Source organism: Mirounga leonina, unplaced genomic scaffold (genome assembly GCF_011800145.1).
Source record: "Mirounga leonina isolate KUSES-001 unplaced genomic scaffold, KU_Mleo_1.0 Mir_129, whole genome shotgun sequence".
In the NCBI taxonomy this organism is placed as follows: domain Eukaryota; kingdom Metazoa; phylum Chordata; class Mammalia; order Carnivora; family Phocidae; genus Mirounga; species Mirounga leonina.
This window is the reverse complement of record NW_023270323.1, coordinates 74897338-74921530: the sequence shown is the minus strand read 5'-3', so window position 1 is coordinate 74921530 and position 24193 is coordinate 74897338. Positions and strand designations below refer to the sequence as shown.

Below are 24193 nucleotides of genomic sequence, written 5' to 3'. Positions count from 1 at the left end.
TGCTTGATTCCTCTGCTTATTAACCTTCCCTGAATGAGGCAGAAGCTGGCTCTAGGGTCACGAAGGCTCAGGCATAAAGGGGCCCTGTGCTCTCCCTACCTAAGCTCTTATAGTCTTACTGTGATTTATAAAAAGAAACATATCTTTGGTCTTCCTCATTTCTGGCACAAAGCTCCTAAAACCCTTGGAATTTCCTAAGTGATAAGAGTAATAAAGGTGTTGGGCACCTGGGTGCCTCAGATGGTTAAGCATCTGCCTTCGGCTCAGGTCATGATCCCGGGGTCCTGGGATCGAGCCCTACATTGGGCTCCTGGCTCAGTGTGGAGCCTGCTTCTCCCTCTGCCTCTCTCTCTCTCTCTCTGTCTCTTATGAATAAATAAGTAAAATATTAAAAAAAAAAAAAAAGAGTAATAAAGGTGTCTTGATATTCACAAAGACCCCTTTAAGCAACACCTGAGTTTATGTTAGTGAGTGACTTTTGGACAATGTCGAAGGATGGGGGTCGGATGCCATCAGAGCCAAGCTACCAAGTGACCTGAAATCTCCAGGGAGGGGAGAGAGCTGGATATTGAGTTCAGTCGCCAAAATGATCTCAACAACCCTGCCTTTGTAATGAAGCCTCCACAACCCTCCCCCCACCCAAAGGATGGGGTTGGGAGAGCTTCCATGTTGGTGAACATGGGAGATTCTGGGAGAGTGACATTGCGAAGAAGGCAGGGACCTCCCTGCCCTCTGCATGCCTTTCCCCGGTTGTCTCCTTCATCTGGCGGTTCTGAGTTTTATCCTTTTATGATAAACCAGTAATCTCGTAAGTAGATTGGGGCCCTGTGTCCTGTGAGCTGCTCTAACCAGTTAACCAAACCCAAGGAGGAGATCGTAGGAACCACTGATTTATAGCCAGTTGATCAGAAGCGCAGGTGACAACCTGGACTTGCAATTGGCATCTGAAGTGGGGACAGGCTCGTGGGACTGAGCCCCGACCCCGTGGGGTCTGACACTGTGTCCAGGTAGATGGTGTCAGAATTGAGCTGAATTGCAGGACACCTGGCTGGTGTGAACTGTTTGATGTGGGGAAAGAACCAGCACATCAGAATCAGTGTCAGAATCCTGCTTACACTCCGAACAGTGTCCTGTTCCTAGCTGTGTAAGACATGCCCCATACGTGGGTCTGGAAGCAGACAGACCGGAGGCCTGGTTTCAGCTCCATGTTTATAGGAGTCAGTTTTCGACCTCACGTCTTTCAGCTTCCACGTCCACAACTGCAGAGGTGAGCCACTCACAGGGAAGCTGTGAGGGTTTGGATGGCATAAAAAATCAGTACTGTGTGATGTGCACATTGTCATGTCTGTTCCAACTGCCACCTCCCCCTGCAGGGGTGCAGCTCACAGGGTCTGCCAGATGTGCTCTGTCCAAGCACCAGACCATGCAGGGCAGTGGACATCCCACCATCACCAGTGGTTCATCTCCTCCCTCCCTCCAATCTTCCAGGGTGCATGGGAAGGCCAGGCTCTTCTTCCCTCATCCTGGTGGGACAGGGAGGCAGCAAGTCTGTAGACTCCATCCCCTCCCCATCTCCCCAGGGCCACCACCTCAGTCCCTCTCTCTAGTCTCTGCCGGGTCCTCCCCTCCCTTCTGACCCTTCCCACCCCAGTCCACATGTCCACACCATCCCTACCCCCAGAGCCACCTTCTAACTTGGACCTGGCCACATCACTCCCCTGCTCAAGTACCACTGGGCTCCCCAGTGCACCAGGACGAAATCTACTGGGACTCAATGAACAGGCACCTCGCCTCTCACGTTCCCCGCACAGGCTCTCCCCTCAGCCCTCAAGGTACTTGAATCCTGGCAGGGCCATTTCTCATTGCAGACCTTTTCTTCTGTTACCCCTCTCTCTGCAACGTCTTCTCTCCAAACCCCACTTTTACCTGACTAACTCCTGCTCAGCTTCATGGCTTCATCTAGAGACCACCTCTTCTGGGTAGCCTTCCTTGATCCCACCCTCCCCACCCTGGGTGAGGCTTTCCTCCTTGCCAAGGCCACACAACAAGTAAACTGTTGAACTGGGATTCCAAGTCAGGCCCTCCCACTTCCCAAAACAGAAGACTGTGCAACCACATATTTATGTAAGAAAGAAAGAAAGAGTGAGGTAGAACAAAGCAAAACATCTTGGAAAGATGTCCCAGCTTTAGTAAATGAAAATAGCAAGCTGTAGAACAATGTGCATGGCATGGTTCCATTTTAAAAACTACATATGTTTATATAGGTTTGTATAAGCAAAGAAGAAAACCTCAATAAATACAAATTGAGCTGCTGACAATAGCTATTGGGTGGGTGGATCTGAACATTCTGTAAGGTTTGCATTTGTTATGTATTGTTTATGTTTTAAAAAAAAATGAAAAAATGCAATCGAAGGAATTCAACAACTGTTCTCCAATAATAAATGAAAGGCCTGAATGCTTAGGAATCCCAAGACACAGGGACGAGACTTTGGAGGCAGGCTCACCTCCGACTACCCTTGGTCCTGGAAGGGACACAGGGAACTGAGAGGATGGCATGAAATGAGAAGGGTCAAGGTGGGCAGGCGAGCCACACTTACCTTTCCCAGCAGCTCAGGCAGGCCCATCACTTGCCCGGCAAACACGCCAATGCAGATGAAGATGGCGGTCACCTGCCCCAGAGAGCCACGGATCTCCTTGGGCGAGATCTCGTTCAGGTACATGGGGAGTGCACTGAGGGCGATGCCTGTGAAAGAAGCATGGCAGTCGTGAGAGGCTGTCTTCTCCAAGGGAGGAGTACCCTGGGCAGTGAGATGGCCCTCATCCTCAAGGAAGACTGGTCAGAGCCCTTCCCTCTGCCGTGCCCTCTCAAGAACAGCAGGATAGCCACAACACCACTCCCAGCATCTGCACAGATGGCCGATGCTTTCACATGCCCTGTTTCATGTCATCCATAAGGTATGGCTGGGAGGTAGATTTCATAGAAAGGGAAACAGATGATGATGGTGGTGGTGGTGGTGATGATGGTGGTGATGGTGGTGATGGTGGTGATGATGATGATGGTGGTGATGGTGATGGTGGTGATGTGGTGGTGGTGATGGTGATGTGGTGGTGATGGTGATGTGGTGGTGGTGATGGTGGTGATGGTGGTGATGATGGTGGTGATGGTGATGTGGTGGTGTGGTGATGGTGATGATGGTGACAATGATGGTGGTGATGATGATGGTGATGGTGATGGTGGTGATGATGGTGGTGATGGTGGTAATGCTGGTGGTAATGGTGGGGGTGATGGAGATATGGTGGTGGTGGTGGTGGTGGTGGTGATGGTGGTAATGCTGGTGGTAATGGTGGGGGTGATGGTGATGTGGTGGTGGTGGTGGTGATGGTGGTGGTGGTGATGGTGGTGGTGGTGATGGTGATGTGGTGGTGGTGGTGGTGATGGTGGTGGTGATGGTGGTGGTGGTGATGGTGGTGATGTGGTGGTGGTGGTGATGGTGGTAATGGTGGTAATGCTGGTGGTAATGGTGGGGGTGATGGTAGTGGAGGAGGATGTGGTGGTGATGGTGGTAATGGAGGTGATAGTGGTGGTGATGGTGAGGGAGGTGAAGGTGTTGGTGGAGGAGGTGTCAGTGCATGGTAATGGTGGTGTTAGCAGACAACTTATCTAGTGCTTACCAAGTAGCAGGGATCCTTCTTATCTCTTTATGTATATTATATATTTTTGTAATAACTCATTGAAGTAAATGTACTATTATTATCCTTATTCTAAACATGAGGAAGCTGAGGCACAGATGGAGTGACTTTCCCAAATCACCAAGTGACGTCCAGAGACGCCCAAAGGGATTATTTTGCCCAAGAGATCAGGTCTATGATTCTCGAACTCGAGCTCTTCCCACTAGCTTTACATCAGTGCCTCTTGATGTAAATCATGGCACTCAGGTCAGGCAGATGCTGTATTACCCATTTTACAGCATTTTATAGAGTGCTTGTCGGTTTCAAGAAAGTTTTCCACCTGCAGCTGGGCACAGCCATTCTCAACGCCCTTCACAGGCCTACCAACATCTACAAATGCACTTGCCCCAGGCTGACTCATGGCACGTTGGGAGCACAGACGGCACACTCTGGAGCCACACGGCCTCCCTATGAGGCTTTGGGTGGGGACTTAGGGTCTCTCAGCCTCGGTTTCCCTCTCCACAGATGGGGATGAGAACCGAGCCTCACTTCATAGGACTGCTGGGGGCCTGAGACTGGACCGGCCCCATGCTTCCCTCATCGTGCAGGGCCCTGCAAAGCAGTGCTGACGGCACTAGTTCTTACTGTCTAATTTTCCACCAGACTGTGAAGGCATCAAACATTTCTTTCCTGCCCTGGCCTCCTGATGCCTCTAGCATGGTTCCCGAAACACTTTGGGTACCAATCAATGTGCTTCCAGTGAAGCTGATATGCACCCCAGTTGTTAACCGCCAGGGAGGCTTCCTTCAAAAAAAATTAGTAGAAGGAATACGTGGCCCAGTTAATAAGCTGAGGATCTCATTCACTGCATCTCAGCCCAGAATAACTTTTCCTGGCTCACCAGAAAGGCAAAGACGCTTAAGGTACAAAGAAACGGGAATTAGCGGCAAAGTCACACCATAAGCCAGAGGATTCGCGTTTCTACCATAAACACACACACTGAGAGCAGCTGGGCTCGTGGAAAAACAGGCTGACCACGGACCAGCGTGGCACCTTGCTGCTGAGGGGCCAGTGCAACCGAGGGACAGACGTACGAGGATTCAAGTCCCAGAGCCTGGCTTCCTCGCCAGGTGACCTTGATCAAGTCAATTAGCTTCTCCTAGTCTCAGCTTCCTCACCTATAAAAATGAGGGTAGTAATTGCTGTCTATTTCTGGTGCAGTGGGAAGGACGTTATTACATGTAAGGGTCTGGCCGCACGTGTAGCCACTTGACAGGCACTTAATAACAGTCAGCTTCCTTTCCCTGATGCTCCTCGGGCCCACTGGGGCTAATCGTCCCTCAAAAAACGAATGAGAAATGATGGGGCTGTGGGAAAGAGGTGGCATGGTCACAATGAAGGGCCTGTGGCCACAGATGGGACGGTAATAATACCTCCTTCATACGGGAGCCGGGCACACACGGAATGTGTGTGAAATGCTTAGCAGAGGGCCCGGCATACAGCAGGCTGTCAATAAATGGTGACTGTTCTTACCGGCCTGTCGCGAAATGACATGGCAACATGAGATGCTGTGGCTAAACCGCCGGTGAATGAGGAGGGGGTCTACACGAAAGCCGCCACCCCCCAGTTTGCTGGGGACTGTCCTGGTTTTAGCACTGCAAGTCCTGTGTACCAGGAGCGCCCCGAGTCCCAGGCAAACCAGGGGATAGGTCATCCAAGGCCCGTGGTGCTGCACCAGGCGTCCCACACCACTGAGTGGCTTCTCTCGACCTATGACCCCCATCCCCTGCCACCCTTCCTCCCCAGGGGCCCCAGCCTTGGGGTTTACTGGACGCTCCGGGTGCATACTGACTGTGGGATATTGGCCTTTGTTGCTATTTTTATCTGGAACCTGGATTGTCAGAGCCCCCTAAGCTGGCCCCTGACAGGCTTCCTGTATTACCACCCCCTCCGATGTGACCTCATTTGGAAGTTGTCTGCAGAGGTAATCAAGTTAGGGTGAGCTCATCCTGGATGAGCGTGGGCCCTAAGTCCAGTGACTGGGGTCCTCCTAAGAGGCCATGTGCAGACACAGAGAAGAAGGCCATGTGAAGTTGGGGTCAGAGACTGGAGTGGTGTTGCCACAAGCCAGGGAAGGCCAAGGGTGGCTGGCAGCTGCCAGATGCCAGGAGGGCAGAGCACGGAGCAGATTCTCCCTCTGGTTTTGGACTTCTGGCCTCAGAACTCTGACAGCATCACTTCTGTTGTTCGAGGCGCCCCAGTTTGTGGCCCCAGGAGAGCAGCGCACCTCCTCACTGAGGCCTTCCCTGACCACCTGCTGCAGTCGGCCCCTTCCCAGTGCTGTCTCTGCATCCGGTCCTAGCTCCTCCCAGCACTTAGCGCTTCCTGAAAGTATCTAGTCTGGTTTACTTACTTTACCACGGTTTCCCCACCAGAAGCCACAGCGAAGCTTCATGAAAACTCAGTGCCAGCCCCAGGACAGGTGCTTGATCGACATGTACTGAATGGGTCCCCATGCCATCGTCATTCTACTGTTATTTATTTAATCGAGGCTGCAGAAAGGCCGAGCGGTGGGGCACCAGTGGCTGGGACTTGCACACCCCTGCCAGGCTGGTCCTCGGATGCAACTGTGGTCCACGGGAGCAGGCCCCGGTGGGCAGCGACTCCGAGCAGCGAGCAGAGGGCAGCATGCCCCCGGCTCTTAGCTAAAACATCAACAGTTCCAATGTACTGAGCCTGCTACAGCTTCCGAGGCCTTCCCCTTCCTCGGGGCACGGGGCCTGATGGTGCGCGAGGGGCGGGCAGGGGCACACTCCCTCACACGGGGCAAGCTTGGCTTCCCGATTCCTCCCAGAGTCCAACTGGAGCAGCAGCTCTAAGCTCTTGAAAAGCAGAAGGGACCTCGGAAAATATTCTCCAGGGGAATCAGAGAGGCTGAAGGAGACCCTTTACGGACAACTGGAAATGTGCATTTTCCCACCGGAGTGCAGAAAAACTTGAGCCCAGTCCAAAGCATTTTACTGAATATGACAGTCTTAACTTTTGAAAATGAAAATATGACACATATCTTTAAATTGCACAGTGCAGTCTGGGGAATCATCACAAAATGCACACATCTGTGCAACTTCACCCAGGTCAAGAATCGACCTATACTCCAGTACCCCAGAAGCCCCCCACCCTGCGCTTCCTCAGAATCATCATCCTCCTCTTCTCCCCAAAGATCACCACCAGCCTGACTGCTTTCACCAAAGCTCCGTGTGTGGAATCATAAGGGGTGTGTTGCTTTTGTCTCTCATCTTGTTGTGCTTTTCATGGATGTGAAATGCATTCATGTTGTAGCACGTAACTATAATTTGTTTGTTTTTATTGCTGTGTGGTATTCCAACATGTGATATATCACACTTGATCCGCCTTCCTATTGATGGACACTCCAGTGCTTTCCGGTTTAGGATTAACACTAATAGTGCCCCATAAACATTCTTACACAAGTCTTCCAGGGCACACTCATGCAAGTTTATATATACATTGCAACCATAAGATACATTTGTTCAGTTTTAATAAAGCCAATTTTCCTAAATTATCACACCAATTTACACCTTTATGAGAGATGTATGAAATACATTTCTTTATCCATTCATCTATCAAGGGGCACTCAGGCTGCTTCTGTAATTTGGCTCTTGTAAATAATGCTGCTATAAACGTAGGGGCACATGTATCCCTTTGAACTAGTGTTTTTGTATTTTGGAGGTAAACACCCGGGATTGTCATTACTGAATCATAGGGGAGTTCTATTTTTAACGTTTTGAGGAATACTAATATGATTTTATGTATCTTTTGGCCATTTTTCTGAAGACGCCTGTTCCATCTCTTAGCCATTTTTGTAAGAGGTTTTCTGTCTTTTTATTATTGATTTGTAGGAGTTCTTAATGTGTTCTGTATATGAGCCCTTTGTCAATTTCATTCACTGCTAATATTCTGCTCTCTGGTTCGTCCTTTCATTAACTGATTTTTTTTTATATGAGGTCTTTAATTTTAACGTCCTCCAATTTTTCAATTCTTTTACTTTAAACTAGTGCTTTTCTCTCCTGTTTAAGAAATCTTCCCCTATCCTAAAATGGTGGAAAGATTATATTGCATGTTATCTTTTGGAATATTTACTGTTTTACCTCTTATCTTTAGAGCTACAATCCACGTGGGATTGATTGTGTATATGAGGTAAAGCAGTGTTCAAGTTTCACTTTTAATGGAATGAAAATGTCCGAGTGTCGATATAGATGTAGCATTTGCCACCTTGGAGAGTGCAGTCTGTACTTTATCCCTAAGACAATTCCCCAAGGAGGAGCGGCAGCAGAAAAATACACATACCAACTCTTGAACCGTAAGCCTCTGCTTTACATGAACAGCTAAGCTGTAGCAATTGTAACTTAAGCTATCACTGTAGAAATTTCATGGCCATACACATAAGCAAAAAGGTTCTCTTATGGTTGCCAAGATGAGTACTTTCCTTCCTTGTTACCCCAAGAATCCATGTTTCCGGAAAGATGCAACACATAAAAGCATTCTGTTTTAAGCAAATTTCACATACAATTTTCCAAGCACAAAAACACAGATGTGCATGCACATCTGCACTGTTCTTGGAGTCTGCAGCCCCCATCAGGCTACCACCAGTGCCCATTCCCATAGAGCACAATCACAGCCGAGGACCAGCCTGCCAGGATCTGCAGTTCCCAACCCCAGGGGGTTCCAACTGATCTGACCATCATTTGTTGAAAAGACATCCCTTCCCTTCAGATCTCCAGCCACCCCTTCGCCATAGGTAAGCATCCACATATGTATGGGTCAACTTCAGAAGTCTCATTTCTCTTCCACTGATTTATTTTTCTGTCTTTGCCTCAATCTGTACTGTCTGAACCCCTGTAACTCTCTAAGTGTTGATATCCAGTAGATTAAGTGCTCCCATTTTTCTTCTGGAAGATTATCTCATGAATTCTCAGCACTCTGCATTTCTCTATACATTTTAGAAGTAGGCTGCAATTTCCATTTTACAAAACCTGCTTGGATTTGCTTGGGTTTGTACTGCATCTACAGATCAATACAGAGGGAACACCTTTATAATGTGGAGTCTTCCAATTTATGAACACGGAATACCCCCCATTTATGTGTCTAATTTTTCTCCACAAAATTTTATAGATTTTTTTGTAGATAATAAGGAGATGAGACATTGCACATTTCCCATTAGACTTATTCTTAGGTATTTAATGGTTTTTATAACATTTTAAATGGTATAGCCTATAAATTTCATTTTCTACAAATACAATTGCTTCTAGTGTATTGACCTTATATAGAAAGATAACTTTGCATTTAGTATTACAAGTATACAAGTACGATGACCTTTTATCCAGAGACCCTGGCAGCCAACTCCACTCACACATTCTGAAGTTTATTTATAGATTCTTTTAGATGGTTTATACATTCATGACATCTGTGACAGATGGCAGTTTTAGTTCATCTTTTCCAATCTTTATATCTTACATTAAAATTTTTTTTGTTTGCCTCACTGCGTTAGCTAGGACTGCTAGTACTATGTTGACTCAGGGTAGTGATAGCGTGTATCTTGTCTTGTTCCTGAGCTCAGAGAAAAACCTATTAACATACTGAATATGATGACTGCTGTAGGTTTTGGTAGGTAGCCTTTATTAGTGTAAGAAAATTTCCTTCTATTCCAAGTTGGCTAGACATGTTTTTACAGTTTTCTTACCATAAATGGATACTGAAGATTATCAAATGACTTTTCTGCATATATCAAAATAATCATATGATTTTGTCCAAAATGTATTCTGTAAATAAGGGGAATTACCTTGACTGATTCTCATATGTTAATCCAATATTCCATCACTGGAATAACTCAGCTAGGTCTTGACATATTATCTTTTTATGTTTTATTGTTGAAATACTGTTATGTTTATTTTTGAAATTGTTTGCTAATTCTTTATTTGGGATTTTTTTTATATCTATGTTCCTTAATGACATTGGCATGCAATTTTTTTCCTGTAAAGTTCTTATTGGGATATGATATCAAAGATACGCTCATCTCATAAAATGAATTGGGAAGTATTCCCCCTGGAAATGTTACACGGAGTTGGCATTGTTCTCCCTTAAAGAAAACTTGAATCTCTTTTGTTGGAAAGTTTTTAATTATATGTTCAACTTATTTAATAGAATAGGACTATTCAGATACTCTATTTTTTCTTACATCACTATTGGTTAAGTTTTTTCTTTCTAGGCATTTGTACATTTCATTTAAGTTTCCAAATATATCACATCATGATATATTCTTATCTCTCTAATGCTTCAGGGTCTATCCATTTAATTCCTAATATTAGTTATTAATTCCTTCTCTCTTTGTGAACAGTCTCACAAGAGGTTTATCAATGTCATTAATCTCTTACAGAACTTACTTTGGCCTTGCTGATGCTCTCCAATGAAAATCCCCTTCCAACTTCTTGAGATGGAATCTTAGCTTATTGACTTTTGGCCTTTCCTGTTTTAGATATTTGCATTTGAGGTTATAAATTTTACCCGAAATATGGCTTTACCTGTATTCCACAAATTTTGGTATATCTTAATGTAGTATTTTCATTATCATCTAATCCAAACTATTTAAAAATTTCCTTTGTGATTTCTTTATGTCCCTCCAGTTACTCGGAAATACATATTCATTACTTCGCATGTACACCACTTAACATCTTAATTTCCAAACATACGAGGATTTTCTACTTATATTTTTGTAATTACCTTCTAATTTAATTCTGTTGTCATGGAACACAGTCTAATTTTAATCCTTTGAAATGTGTTGAGACTTGCTTTATGGCTCATCATAGGGCATTTTTTATAAACAGCCCATGAATGCTGAAAAGGAATGCGTGTTTTAGAGTCCCAAGGTTTAATGTTCCACATACGTTAATTAGCTCATATTTGTTCACTGTGTCGCTCAAATCTTCTACTACTGATGTTTTTGTCCACTTGTTCTATCAGTTACTGAGACTGTATTTCTCATTTTAGTTTGGCTAATTTTTAGTGTATACTCATTTTCAGTTTATACATTTTGATGCTTTATGTGAAGTGCACAGCAACTTTAAAATTGTTATATTCCTGATGAACCGAAAGCTTCAGCATCATGGGATCTCTCTCATGTTTAGTCATCCTTCTTGTTTTAAGATCTACTTTGTCTGTTATCAGTGTTGCTGTACTGGACTTATAAGCATGGATTTTTCCTATTATTTTATTTTCAATCTTCCTATATCTTTATATCTAAGCTACAAACAGCTTATGCATAGGTATCTGTTTTATCCAATGTAACCATTCTTACCTTGTAATTGGAGTATTGAGTCTATATTTATTGATATACTTGTGTTTAAATACATCATCCTACCGTTTGCTGTTTTATGTGGCACTCTTCTATACTGTTATTTTTTTTAATTCTTTATTTGAACTCAATTTAGTTGGAATATGTTCTATTTTCTCTCCTTTCTTGCCTTCTTCTGGATTACAAATTTTTAAGTCATTTGATTGTTCTATGTTATTTCCTCTTCTTTTAATAATTTCTCTAGAGATCATTTCATGAATCTGTGTCTTAGTGAAAGCTAATATAAATTAGTACTTTTAGTATTTCCCGGACAATGCAAAGAATTAATACACACCAACTTCACTTACTACCTTCCTAATTTATATGCTATTTTAATTATGTATTTTAATTTTTTCTCTCTGTCCTTTTTCCTCTTCACACAGATACACACACACACACAGACTCAGACACACACACACACACACATTCAGAGACACACAGGCACACCCCCCCTAAACAGTACCTGAAAGTTGTCAGGTAGCTCTGCTGTTATCTGTATGGAACTTGTGAGGAAACGGAAGCCCCGAGGGGTAAAGAAGCCTGTCTGAGGTCACCCAGCTGGTAAGCAGCAGGGCTGGGGCCAGAATCCATCCTTCTGAACACCTCACATGCTCTTTGTCGAGTTAAAATTTGACTCAAATCATAATAATAAATGAATAATATTATTAGTGTTTTTACTAGTTTCCTACAGTTGTTGTAACAAATTGCCACAAACCTAGGGATGTAAACACCACAAATGTGTTTTCACACAGTTCTGGGGGTCCCAAGTCTAAAAGGGGACTTGGGCTACAATCAAGGTGACGGCAGGGCTGTGATCCTTCTGGAGGCTTAGGGGACAGTCGGCTTCCTGGCCTTTCCCAGCTTCCGGAGGCGCCCGCACCCCTTGGCTCGCGGCCCCTCCAGGCGGCTGCATCACTACAGTGTCTGCTCTCACTCCCCCATCTCCTTTCTCTGGCTCTGAATCCTCCTTCTCCTTTCACTTATCAGGACCCCTGTGATCTTACGGGACCCCCCTGGATTACCCAGGGTAAGCACCCCATCTCACAGTCCTTAATGTAATCATATCTATGAAGTCCCCTTGCTGTATCCGCTCACATGTGCTGGTTCCAGGGATGAGGATGTGGACATCTTTGGGGCAGTAGGCAGAATAATGATAAATAAATAATTTGCTTATAAGAGCAGCCCACAGTCTTGCTGGGACATAATTGGTAGGTCCTCGGGGCATGGTACACATGAGCTGACCGCACAGGGGGGCCAGTGTTTCTGCCCTATACTCTTAATTCACAATCTCCTATTCTGTGATTTTTTTTTTTAAAGATTTTACTTGTTTGAGAGAGAGCCCAAGAAGAGGAAGAGAGAGGGAGAAGCAGGCTCCCTGCTGAGCAAGGAGTCCAATGTGGGACTCGATCCCAGGACCCTGGGATCATGACCCGGGCCGAAGGCAGCCGTTTAACCGACTGAGCCACCCAGGCATCCCTGTGATGTTGTTTAATGAGTAAACAATACAGCTATGCGTGGCATGTGCATTCCAGAAGCTTCAAGAGAACGCTCAAGATAGTCGCTCTACAGTGAGTACAATAAGGAGCCAAAGCAGATTTTTAGAGCTGGTCACAACCTCAGCTCCCAGAGTCCGATCCTCCTTACTTTCTAGGTGACGTTACTGGCCCAGAGATGTAAAATATTGGGCCCATGGTTACCTGGCAAGTAGAACCAGAAGGCTGTTCTTAAACTTAAGTTTAAGTAAACTTAAAGTCTGGTTCTACTCCAGCTGTCCCATACGCCCTACATATGGCAGGCTGAGAGACCATGTGGAGGTGAGATAAGCTGGCCCTGCTGGGATCCCCTGAGACCAACCCAAGACTGCCAAGTCTTGACCCTGATTTCATGTTCTTTCCACGTAATACGCTTCTCTAAAAGCTGCCCCAATATGTCCACCAGAGACCACCTACTGTGGTAGCCGAGCTTGTCCATCAGAGAGCTCCTGATGCCGCGGACATGGACTTGCACCTCTGGAAGTGCGGGCTGTATGGGACGGCTTGGCAGGAACCTGTCCAGTGCAATCTTCCACACACACAAAACACCTCTGTACCCTTCTACTTTGACTGTACCATCTGCATGGATTTTGCCTCTAACACCAAGCTGCGTCAAGACTGTTTCAGTATAAAAATGTTTCTTCTTTCGCCAAGCTTTTTAGAGAAAGGACACTTGGGGAAGGTGTCCTGGATTTCTACTATGGTTCCAAATACTGCCCACAAACCTGGCTGGATGGAGCAGCACAGCCTTCTGAAAATCCTCCAGGCTTATCACTCGGCTTTAAATTATTTATTATAAGCAGGACAGCCAATTCATCTCCTAGCCAGCAATTTTCCCTTCTTTCTGACCAAATGCCTTCCTTTAAATACCTGCAAATCCCCATCTTTGCTTTGAGAGGGTTTGATGAGAATAAATGACATGAAACCTCCACCTCCAACAGGCTGCACTCCAGAAGTCAGAGGAGTCTGTTTTTTTTCCTCCCCTCCTTGTTCTTACTTTTTTTTCTGTTTCTTTTTGTAAAACTCATCTGAAAAGAGGTCTAACAGACATCTGACTTGAATATGGCCTCTCTCTTCAAGTCCAGCCTATTTTTCATTAAGGAAACTCAGAGAGAAACTAGTTATGTGCAGTGTCACTTCCCCCAGAAGACGCGGAGAGGCAAAACGACTGGATAGAGGCTAATGGATAAAATGTAAATCTGCCAGAAAGGGAGACCCTCTGCGGCCTGTTGGGAAAGGCCATTCATTCCACATCTCACCAAGCCTTTGTCCTGAGCAGGCAGGGCCCTTGAAACCAGGCATCGCGGGCCACACCCAGGATCTGTACCTTATTAGCTGTGAATAAAAAGAATAGCACCAAGAACGGCAATGATCCCATCACCACTCCCGGCGATGGGCAAAGGCACGATAGGTCTGGAATGTACCGAGCGCTTCACGCCCATCAGTTAATTTTTGCATACCACCACAGGGGGCTTTTTGATTAAGCCCCTTTGCTGGGTCCAGGAAAGAGGCTGAGACAGTGAGGCAGAATGCTGCTGTGGGGCCCCACGGGCTCACAGCACCCCGAGTCTGCATCCCTGGGGGTTCAGGTCCCTCCGACATTGATGGTGCCCCTGGTCATGAGACTTGTCTTAGCCAACGGGACACTGACAAACGTGCCATGAGCAGTGACTTGGGGTCCTGCCCCTGGTACCACTCTTTGGCACTCTGAGGATCCGTGGGAAGACTGGACCGCCCTCCGTATGGCAGGCTGAGAGACCATGTGGAGGTGAGATGAGCTGGCCCTGCTGGGATCCCCTGAGACCAACCCAACTGCCAACAGCCAAACAGGTGAGTGAGACCATCTGAAGTCACCCCGCTGCTGACTGGTCTGCAGCCACCACGGTGTGGGAGAGAGCCCAGCAGAGAGCCGCCGAGCTGGCCCACATCAGAACGGCCCCACCAGCCCAGGGAACTCCCAGCTCAGCAAAACGGTTATTGCTCGGAGCCATTACCCTCCCGTTGTTGTTGTTGTTGTTTTAAATGTAGCAAAATCTAACTGATACAAAGTAATGAAATTAAGCTAGGTGAGTGGGAAAACCCAGTCAGTGTGAATGCGCAGCCCTCAGCCTTAACCACTTTACTGTTGCACGTCTCTGAGCCTCAGTGTCCTTGATGTAAAATAACAAAATAACAGTCCTTCAGCATTAGCAGGAGACCAGAGCAGAAGAAACCATGAACAGGACTGGTTAATTGTAAAACACCACATAAACTCCAATTAACGTTTTCTATAGCCAACTCCTTTCTACTTGAATACCAAGACAGAGCAGTAATTTCACCCCGAGTCTGGTTATTACTAATCCTGAATATTTCCTGCCAGCAGAGCAGGGAAGGGACAGGAAGAGTTCTGCCCTGATCTTCCTCAGGCCCTCACTCTCCTGCTTACCTCTCCCTGATGTATACTTGTTGTTCAGCTCACTCCCAAAGCCTGGTGCCCGCAGCATGCAAGAATTAGCAAGGAAGGGAATTAGCCTTTAACAAGCTCACAGGTTACAACAGCATTTGGCAGACTTTATATATATATATATATGTGTGTGTGTGCATATAGGCACACACATATGAATACACACACACACACATATGGCATCATGTCAGCATTATGACAGCCCTTCAAAGTAGGTATTGTTATTTCCATTTTACAAATGGGGAAACTGAGTCTCAGAGCCATTAAGCAACTTGCCAGAAGTCAGTAATTGATAAGGAGCAGAGCTCCAACACAAAGGCAGACATTTCTAATCCAAAAGCTTGTAATCTTTCCACAAATGCCTACAAGTTAATACCTTACACACTTGCAACATTTAGAAAAAAAGCAGGGTTGGTTGGTTGGTAGGCTGGTTTTAACAATATATTTTGAGGCTCCTGCTCTCTCACACCCCACAGCCAGCAGCCAGGGGCACCTTGCTGCATCCTGGCCGCCATCTTGCCCCCCCATGGCTCTCTCCCCTTGACAACTGGCTCCCTGATTCCACTCCTGCCCTCCTTTAAACTCTTTTCTATGCAGAAGCAGGAGGAATCTTACTGAAACACAAAACCAGCTCATGTCACATTTCTCTCAACCCTCCTCTGGCTTCCCATTGCCCTTGGAACAAATCCTACAAGGTGCTACATGATGTGACCGGCCCCTCTTCAACCTCATCTGCAACCACTGTCCCCCAGCTCACCGAGCTCCAGCCATGCTGGCCCCTCACTCTCCCTTTAATGTACCAAGCACGACTTCATCTCAGGGCCAGTACACTCTTCTCTTGGTCAAGAACCCAATTCCCCTGATACTCACTTGGTTCTCACTCTTGGTTCATTCCGGTCTCTGCTCATATGTTTCCTCCACTGAGTGGTCCTCCCTGGCTGGCCTATCTAAAATAGCCCCCACTGTCCTCCTGTCCCGCTTCATTTTTTCCTAGGGCTTGCTACTATCTACCGTATGTATCCAGTCATGTATCCATCTACCCACTAGAATGTAAGGTGCAGGGGTGGGGACTGGGGGATTTCATTCACCACTGTGTCCCCAGCATGGAGAAGAACACCGAGCACAGCAGGTGCTCCATAAACGAATGCTCAGGGAATACATGAAAGAATGAAGAAGCCAGAGGCCCGGACAGGAAACACAACCCTCATCAAAAACTCCCTGGAAACCACAGACAACCTTGGAATATGAATTTTATAGTGACGATGACAAAGCAAAAGGCACCACTTACTGAAGACCATCCAGGTCTCTGGAGTTGACTTGGATCTCTCCCAGTTAGTATTTCTCAATTAGCATGCTAGGGCCTCATGAGTGGTTCATCTCATGGGACTGACCCCCTCTATGCAGACTTTTTGCATCCTTGGTCCCTGGCAACTCAATACTAGTAGGAGCCCTGTCATGTGACAAAACACCACTCTGAAACACCACCAAAAACCACTCTGAAACACCCCCAAGGATCATGACCAGCCCACCTTGGTGAAGGCTCACCTCCATCCACGCCCATGATGAAGCGTCCCACAATGAGCATTTCGAAGGCTCCTGCCTGCAGGGAACAGGCCATCAGCAATGCAGCCGAAATCGCAAACCCATTGTTGACCAGCAGAGTGTACTTCCTGGAAAAAAAGGGTGGTTTGATGAGAAGGTCCATCATGAGGACGTCAACCTACCCATCCCAGGAGCAGGGGTCAGGCCCTTCAAAATGGTCAGCAGAGCAAGACTCAGGCACAGTAGAAAAGCATTGGCTTAAGGGTCAGGAACAGGGGCCAGAGCCCCAGGAGCCCCCACTGCCACCTTTGGCTGTGTGACCCTGACCAAGGCATTTCCTTCCTCTGGGTTCACCACCAGGGCTGATTAGGCACTGTTGCGATCTATGAACTCCCCGACGCACTACTCTATGTCACCAGTTCTAAGACCTTCACTTAACATTTCTGAAGTCAACGTGTGTCTACAATCCATGAGTCAGAACTCAAGCAGGGAAATGGAAACTACTCTAGTGCTTTTAACAGAGAGAATTTAACATAGTGAGTTGGTTAGGCAGGCACTGGGGAACTGAGATGTCAAAGGGGGATCTCTGAAGAGGGGTGCTGCCCATATGGAGCTGACACTTTGGAGGGCTTGGAAGAGGGGCCCTCAACACCTGGCTTACCTCCAAGGGTGGGCAGTGGCCCACTGGGGCTGCTACTCTGAGGGGCACCATGTTCTGGGGAGTAGACATAAGCTGGGAACTAGACTCAACTGCCAAGTTCACTGCTGGGACTGGTAGGAAATTCAACCAAACCAAAAGGACCGAGCTCCTTGCCCCTCCTCCTCTAATGCCCCTCTTGTCAAAGGGCAGATGAGGCATGCAGGTCCCAGCCCCTGCATCACAGAGCAGAGCATTGAGGGTAAGTTTGGAGCTGAGAGACAATAGCTTAATAACCAGCACAGTATCCTATAGCTTTAATTGGCAGGTTTTCTCTTTCTCTTTCTCCCTCCCTCCATCCCTCCCTTCCTTCTCTGCAGTTCATGTAACGGTGTTATATGTGATGACATCTTCAATTTGATGAACTACAGCACTAACTGTGAGGCTGAACTAATCCCCTTGAACACGGTCAGCCAAACCTCTATGGCAATATTACTATTGCTTCTGTGCCAGGACACCAATCACTATTCCGTGAACATATCCCTAAGACCTCATGCTTGAGAGGCGTGACTTGTTTGGGGGCCTGGAGACCTGGGTCCCTGCACCAGTTGTAGCTTTTATGAGCTAGGTGACTTTATACTTGATTGCTCTGTGTTTTCCTTTCCTCACTTACAAAATGATCATAATAGCTCACGCTTACTGAACTCTTGCTATATGATAAACCCTGTTCTAAGCACTTTACATGAATAGCTCATCTGCTGCTCAAAATGATCCTATGAGGTAGGTACTTTATTATCCCTATTTTATAGATACGTTAACCAGGATATAGACAAACTGGAAATTTATTTTAGGTCATACAACTAGTGAGTCAAGAAGCTGGAGAAAAACATAGCTTCTCACAGGATATTTTTTCCCTAATGATTCAATGAGTTAACAAATATTAAATTATTTTTGTATATTGCAAGAAGCTAGGGACTTCAAAGGGGACTTTGTTATTACTTTTGGGAGTTAGGAACACTTAAATTCCAGGCCGGGGCTCTTTACACTAGTTTTCACTTATCTCAAACTTTCCATTAAACTTTTTCCCCTTCCTACATCTTCTTGGAGAATCCCAACGCTAATGGCTTTTGCAGCTAGGTGATGACGGTGCAAAGACTGCTCATTGCAACATCCTCTATATTGGTGCGCAACTTCTAATGGTGAACAACTGAAACAACCCAAGTGTCTTTTAGCAATGGACTATTTAAGTAAATTATGACGCATCTATATAGTGGCAATTATGCACACATTAAAGCACAAGTGACTTTCTATACTCTGATATGGGAAGATCAAGATATATTGTTAAATGCAAAGGGCAAGGTACAGAACTTTGTGTATAATATGCAATAATTTGTGTGATAAAGAAGTGTGTGTATGGGGGGGTGCATGTGTGCGTGCATGCAGAGATAGACACAAACCTTGGAAGAGATACACAACAACGTGGCATCACAGGTTGCCTCCAGGAAGGGGATCTGATTGGACAGAAATGCAATGGAAACTTTCTACTTGACATTCACAGCACAAATCCCTGTGGATGCAGAGTCCAGTGTAAGTCAAGTTTGTGAAGAGGTTGTCGAGAGAGGGGAGGCAAGAGAGGAATGATGAGGCCAGGCTCAGAGGGTTCTTGGATGTTGAGCAAAACAACATGTTCCATTACCCGTAGACAGCAAGAAATAAAGGGCTGGGTCAGAAATCAGACCTCGACTCCTATGCCCCTATTCCAGTTAAACTGGACTTTTGATGCTAGGATGATAGTCATGATATTCATAGCAATAATGTTGGCATTAGTTAGTGGTTCTCAGGGCTGGCTGCTCATCAGATCCACCAACAGCACAGAAGAAGAGAGACTCTTGGGTCCATCCCTAGAGAATCCCAATCCTTGATACAGACTCAATGAGAGACCTTTAGAAGAGTCCAGAAAGAGCATGGCTTTTAAATAAATTATCTGATTTCATTCATTTCCTCTTTCACACCTGTAGCCAGCAGCATCTGTGAACTGGATAATTCACAGAGGAGGAGATGGAGGTGTTACAAGGTGGGGGCCACCCGGATGTGTCTAAAACTGCCCAGACAGGGAAGATGCGTCAGTCTCCTGTGCATGGCTGTCTGCTACCAGAGAGAATCCACTCCTCTACCCCATCATTCCCATATGAACACGGCTACTGTGTCTTGGGCCTCATCCCTCTGCAGCCACTGCCCCTTGTCTCAGCTTCCTTTTAGAGTGAAACTCCTTGAAGAATAGTGTCTGCTCGCCTCCCCTTCTTTCCTCATCCCACTTTGATTGGATCCTTGCTACCACTCCACAGAGACTGCCTTTGTGAAGATCATGAGGAACACGCACCCTGACAAACACAGCTGACAATGCTGTCTCCCCCGGGACAGCTTCTCAGCAGCATCTGATATGGTTGACCGTGTGCTCTTTCTGGAAACATAATCTTCTTGGGACATCTGGGATCCCACCCTCTCCTGTTTTCTCCCTGCCAACCTCCCCTTCTCAGTCTCAAGGCTGGTCTGTCCTCTCTCTCTACACTCCTTCCCTGGGTAATTTCACCCAGTCCTGTTACCTTAATTGATGACAATTCCCAACTATATCTCTGGCCTGGACTCATCTCAGCCCAGACTTACATATCTAACTGCCTCCTCGGCATTTCCACTTGCATGTCCAGCAGGCATCTCAAGCCATGCGTATTTAAAATGGAACTCTTGAATTCCCATTGCTGACCCCCAACAAATACATCCAAACCCCTCTTTCCTCAGTCTTCCCCATCTGAGTAAGTAAAGCCTCCACCTTCCTAGTGGCTTAGACCAAAAATTGGGGAATAATACTTCCCTCTCTTATTTTCCTTCTGACCTACATGCAATCCATCACCGAGTCTTACTGATACTGCTTCCAAAATATATCCCAGAGCAAAGCACTTCTCCCATTTTCAGCCCAGAGTCTCGCAGTGGTGCAGACCACCGACATCTCAGACTCCGACAAACTCAGGGGCCCTGGGTAGCTCCAGCTTCCACTCCTGCCCTGCCATGTAACTCATGGTCCACACAACAGCCAGAGTGATCCTTTCCAAGCAAAGACTGACATACTTCCCCTTACTTAAAACCTTCTAGTGGCTTCCCACTACACTGAGGATAAACTCCTCACCTGGGCCTACAAAACCTTGCATGAGATGGCCTTTGCCACACAATCCGATACTCGTGTTTTCATGCTCACAAGCCTTCCTGCCATCTCTTGGGGGTGCCAGGCTGTTTCCTGACTCATGACCCTTGTCCTGGGCACCCCTCAATTCATTGTACGAGTCTTATCTCACTCAAGTGATTGAAATGCCTCCTCTGACCCTATCTGATGCAGCCACTCCCCCCAGCTGCAGGGCTGATCCCCCATAACCCTATCACCCTTTCTATTTTTCTTTGCAGCCTCGACAACACAGGTTATTAGCCCACATTTATTTGTGTTTACGTTAGCATGTGCCCTACTAGAGTATCAGCTCCATGTGCACAGAGATTTTGTCTTGTTGCTGTAGCCCCGGCCACTAAACCCGTCCCTGGCACTTGCAGGTGCCCCATGACTCTTTGTTGCATAAATGAAGGAGTAAATTCTAGGAGGCTCATCTTGGGCCAAGCTTCCTCTTTGTTGCCCAGCTCTGGCCTGTTCTGAGTCTTCCTTTAGCTTCTAGGTCTGTGGGCAGGACAAGGCTGTTCTCCTGAATCCACCTCCAATGATGTTCCCGCTTGCACAGCCCAGACACATGCTAACTGAACAACCCTGGGCAGATTTCTTACATGCTGAGCCTTGGTTTCCACACATATAAAATGGATGTAACAATGTCTATCTTGTAAGGCTCCTGTAAGAATCAGGTGATTTATGAAAAGTGCTGAGGACGGCACCTAGAACTTATTTGGCAGCTCAATAAACTAAAAAAGAAATAAAATAAAATCCATGGTGATAGTAACATTCACTGGGTGCTTGCTATGTGCCAGGCACTATTTTAAGTGCTTTATACTCACTGGACACCCTATGAGTTAGGTACTCTTGCTACCGCATTTCCCACATGAAGGAAACAGATCTAGAACTTGAGTACTTGGTCAAGTTCACATACTATTAAATGGGAGATTTACCATCCCAGTAACCCTGACACTAAGCTAGCCACAATGGTGGCTGCCATATTTACTCACAGCCATTTATTCTTTCAACAATCATTCATTCATTCAACTGACATTCATTCACTCAACACACATTTGAGTGTGGACTGAGTGCTGAACACCCTTCTAGGGTTTGGCATATAGTTGTGAACACACCCAAGTCCCTGCTCTTATATTCTTTTCGATAAACAAGTAAAAATAAAACATATGTAGCATATGTCAGATGGTGACAAGTGCTGTAGAGAAAACTAATGCAGGGAAGGGGAGGACGTTTGCACAGGGAGACATCTGGGAAGGTGACATTAAGCACAGACTTGAAGAAGGAATGTAGATGAGCCATATGAACATCAGGGAGCAGCAATCTTAGCAGGGATGTATGAAGAGTCAGACGTGGGCTATTTTCAGGTATGCCAGTGAGGTCAGCGGAGCTGGAAGCAGGGGAGGGCAGGAGAGCGAGTAGTGGAATGAAGGCAGAGAGACTGGCAGGGGAGCTCCTGAGGGTCTTGTACGAGCCACCATGACAACATGGGTTCCCACCTGGAAAGAGATGGGCAGCCACTGGAAGATTCTAAGGAGAGGGATGGGATGACCCTGACTTACATCTCATATTAACAAGACCATTCAGTCTTCTATGTTGACCATGGGCTGTAGAAGTAAGAGTGGAAACAGGGAGACCTGCTGGGAAGATTTGGCAATGGATCATGCAAGTACTGATGACAATTAGGACCAGGATGGTAGCAGTGGAGGTAGTGAGACCTGGTCAGATCCTGGTGTGTTCTGAGGACAGCTGATGGGTGTTACTGATGGACTGGACAGAAGTGGAGAGAAAGAAGAACCAAGGATGCCACCAAGTGCTTTGGCCTGAGCTCCTGCACTGGATGTGATGGTGTATTTTGTGCTACGCAGAGAATGTTAAAATCACATTCTGGTCTGACTTGAAATATTTGCAAACAGGGCTGCACACCCTCTAAGCAAGTTCATCATATTAATATATTCCTTCCCAAAATAACCCCCAGCCTGACAGTGTCCCAGCGAGGATGGAAACCTTACTTGCAAATAATTTGCAAAGTTGACTCACTGGGGGTCAGACATGGGGATTTTCATGATTTTTTTTTCCATTTTTCCCAGGGGATGAATATGGCAACAGAAACAAGGGAGACCAGGGCCATGCCATTTCTGAGCACAGAGCTCCAGCAACCCCTGAGAACCCTACCTGGGACACCTGACTCATTGTGCTGAGCTTTCCCGTAGTGCAGAATCTTCCTGTGCAGCCCAGAAGATCATCAGCTCCCAGCAGAAGGGGTCAAATATGAGGAAGAGTGACAAGGTGATGAAGAGAATGGAGAGCAGGTCACCTGAGAAATGGCCAAAGGGACTCAGCACACTGAGCCTGGACAAGAGAAGGCTCAGGGAAAATGCGAGAGCTTCCACTATGTCATGCTTTAGCTCAATGCACAGGACCAAGCGGTAGAAGACACAGGGAATGTTTCAGTTTAGATTTAGAAAGTACTTTTGTAAAGGCCTAGTGGAATGGGGAACCTCTGGAGATACGGCGGCCACCACCGACCCTTCCAACAATTCTTTAGCCTAGCTCGGCCTATAAACCAAGATCATACCTTGTTTCCCCCAATCCTCACACCTTCCTCATGTCCGTCCATTCCTGCTTACCCAGCCTGAATTCCATGATCCGTCATTTTAAACAGCCATACACCTTCAACTCCTTGACCCACTGACCCGCTTGCCTTCATTACGTGTGTTTGGCAAACCCCAACCCTGGTTAGATCTTGACCTCCCTCACCCACACACCACAGAGCTCAGCTTGGCTGGAGAAAAACCCACAACTATGTTGACTGGTGTCACTTGAAATTCATGAGCACCGATCTCAAGGGGGCTTTCGGGACCCTTAGCAGCCATTCTGTGGTTCCCTGGTTTGTTCAGTCTCCTGCTCTCCTACAGGACTATTTTGCACATCTTCTCTCTCTCCAAATCCCCTATCCTCCTCCTCAGCTGATGACCCTGCTTTCTACACCACTGAGAAAGCAGAAGCAATCCAGAGAGGATGTCGCGTGTTCCCTCCACATGTATTGACCTTCCTGCCTCTGTGCGTACACCCTGTCTTCCCTCGTGTTCCTATGGATGTACTGTTCCCACTCCCATCGGAGGCTGACCCCTCCAATTACTGACCAGTTCCCCTGTCCCTCTCATCTGTACAAGAACTGCATCAGCAAGTTTCATCTCGTGCTCCTGACTACCAATTATTTCCCCTCTGCTGGAACATCTCATCAACGCACTGCTGTAGCTCCCAACCTAAAAGGAAACTACACTCATCTAGACTCGTTGTCTTGAGTGATTGTTTTCTCTTCAACCCACTCCAGTGGTGGTCTCCCCCATCGTGCCTTTGGCACAGTTCCTGTCACGTGACCAGAGCTCCTCCACGTTGCTAAATCCACCAGCCAGAGCTCAGGCCTTGTCTTCATTGCTCAGCAGCATTGAACACAGGTGATCACCACTTCCTTCATGGGCGTGCCAGCCCTCACTCAGCTGGGGGTCTGCTCCTCCCTCACTGGCTGATCCTATCATCTTCCCAACCCTCTCAATGTTGGGGGGGTCCTGGTCTCAGCCCTGGAGCCCATTCCTTTGGCCTCTACACACTGCCTAGGTGATCTCATTTCCTGGCTTTTAGTGTCACCTACGTACTGACAACATCCAGACTTACACCCGAGCTCTGCGCTCCTCTGAGTGCTAGATCCATATATCTAACTGCTTACTGCACATCTTCACGAGGG

The 24193-nt window shown here is 46.6% G+C and overlaps 1 protein-coding gene across 8 annotated transcripts in view; it reads right to left on the bottom strand.

Moving 5' to 3' along the window:
* Positions 1–24193, bottom strand: part of SLC2A9 (solute carrier family 2 member 9) — a 221878-nt gene that overhangs the window by 123380 nt on the left and 74305 nt on the right. For 7 of the 8 annotated variants that reach the window (XR_004679306.1, XM_035005304.1, XM_035005303.1 and 4 more), the window contains 2 exons: positions 16595–16719; positions 2598–2743 (listed from right to left, as the gene is read on the bottom strand). Coding sequence is in view for 7 of the 8 variants with exons in the window: in XM_035005304.1 (XP_034861195.1) it covers positions 2598–2743; positions 16595–16719 (271 nt within the window). In the remaining variant the exon portion in view is untranslated. The remainder of the gene's footprint in view (positions 1–2597; positions 2744–16594; positions 16720–24193) is intronic. The other variant, XM_035005305.1, reaches the window with a different exon arrangement.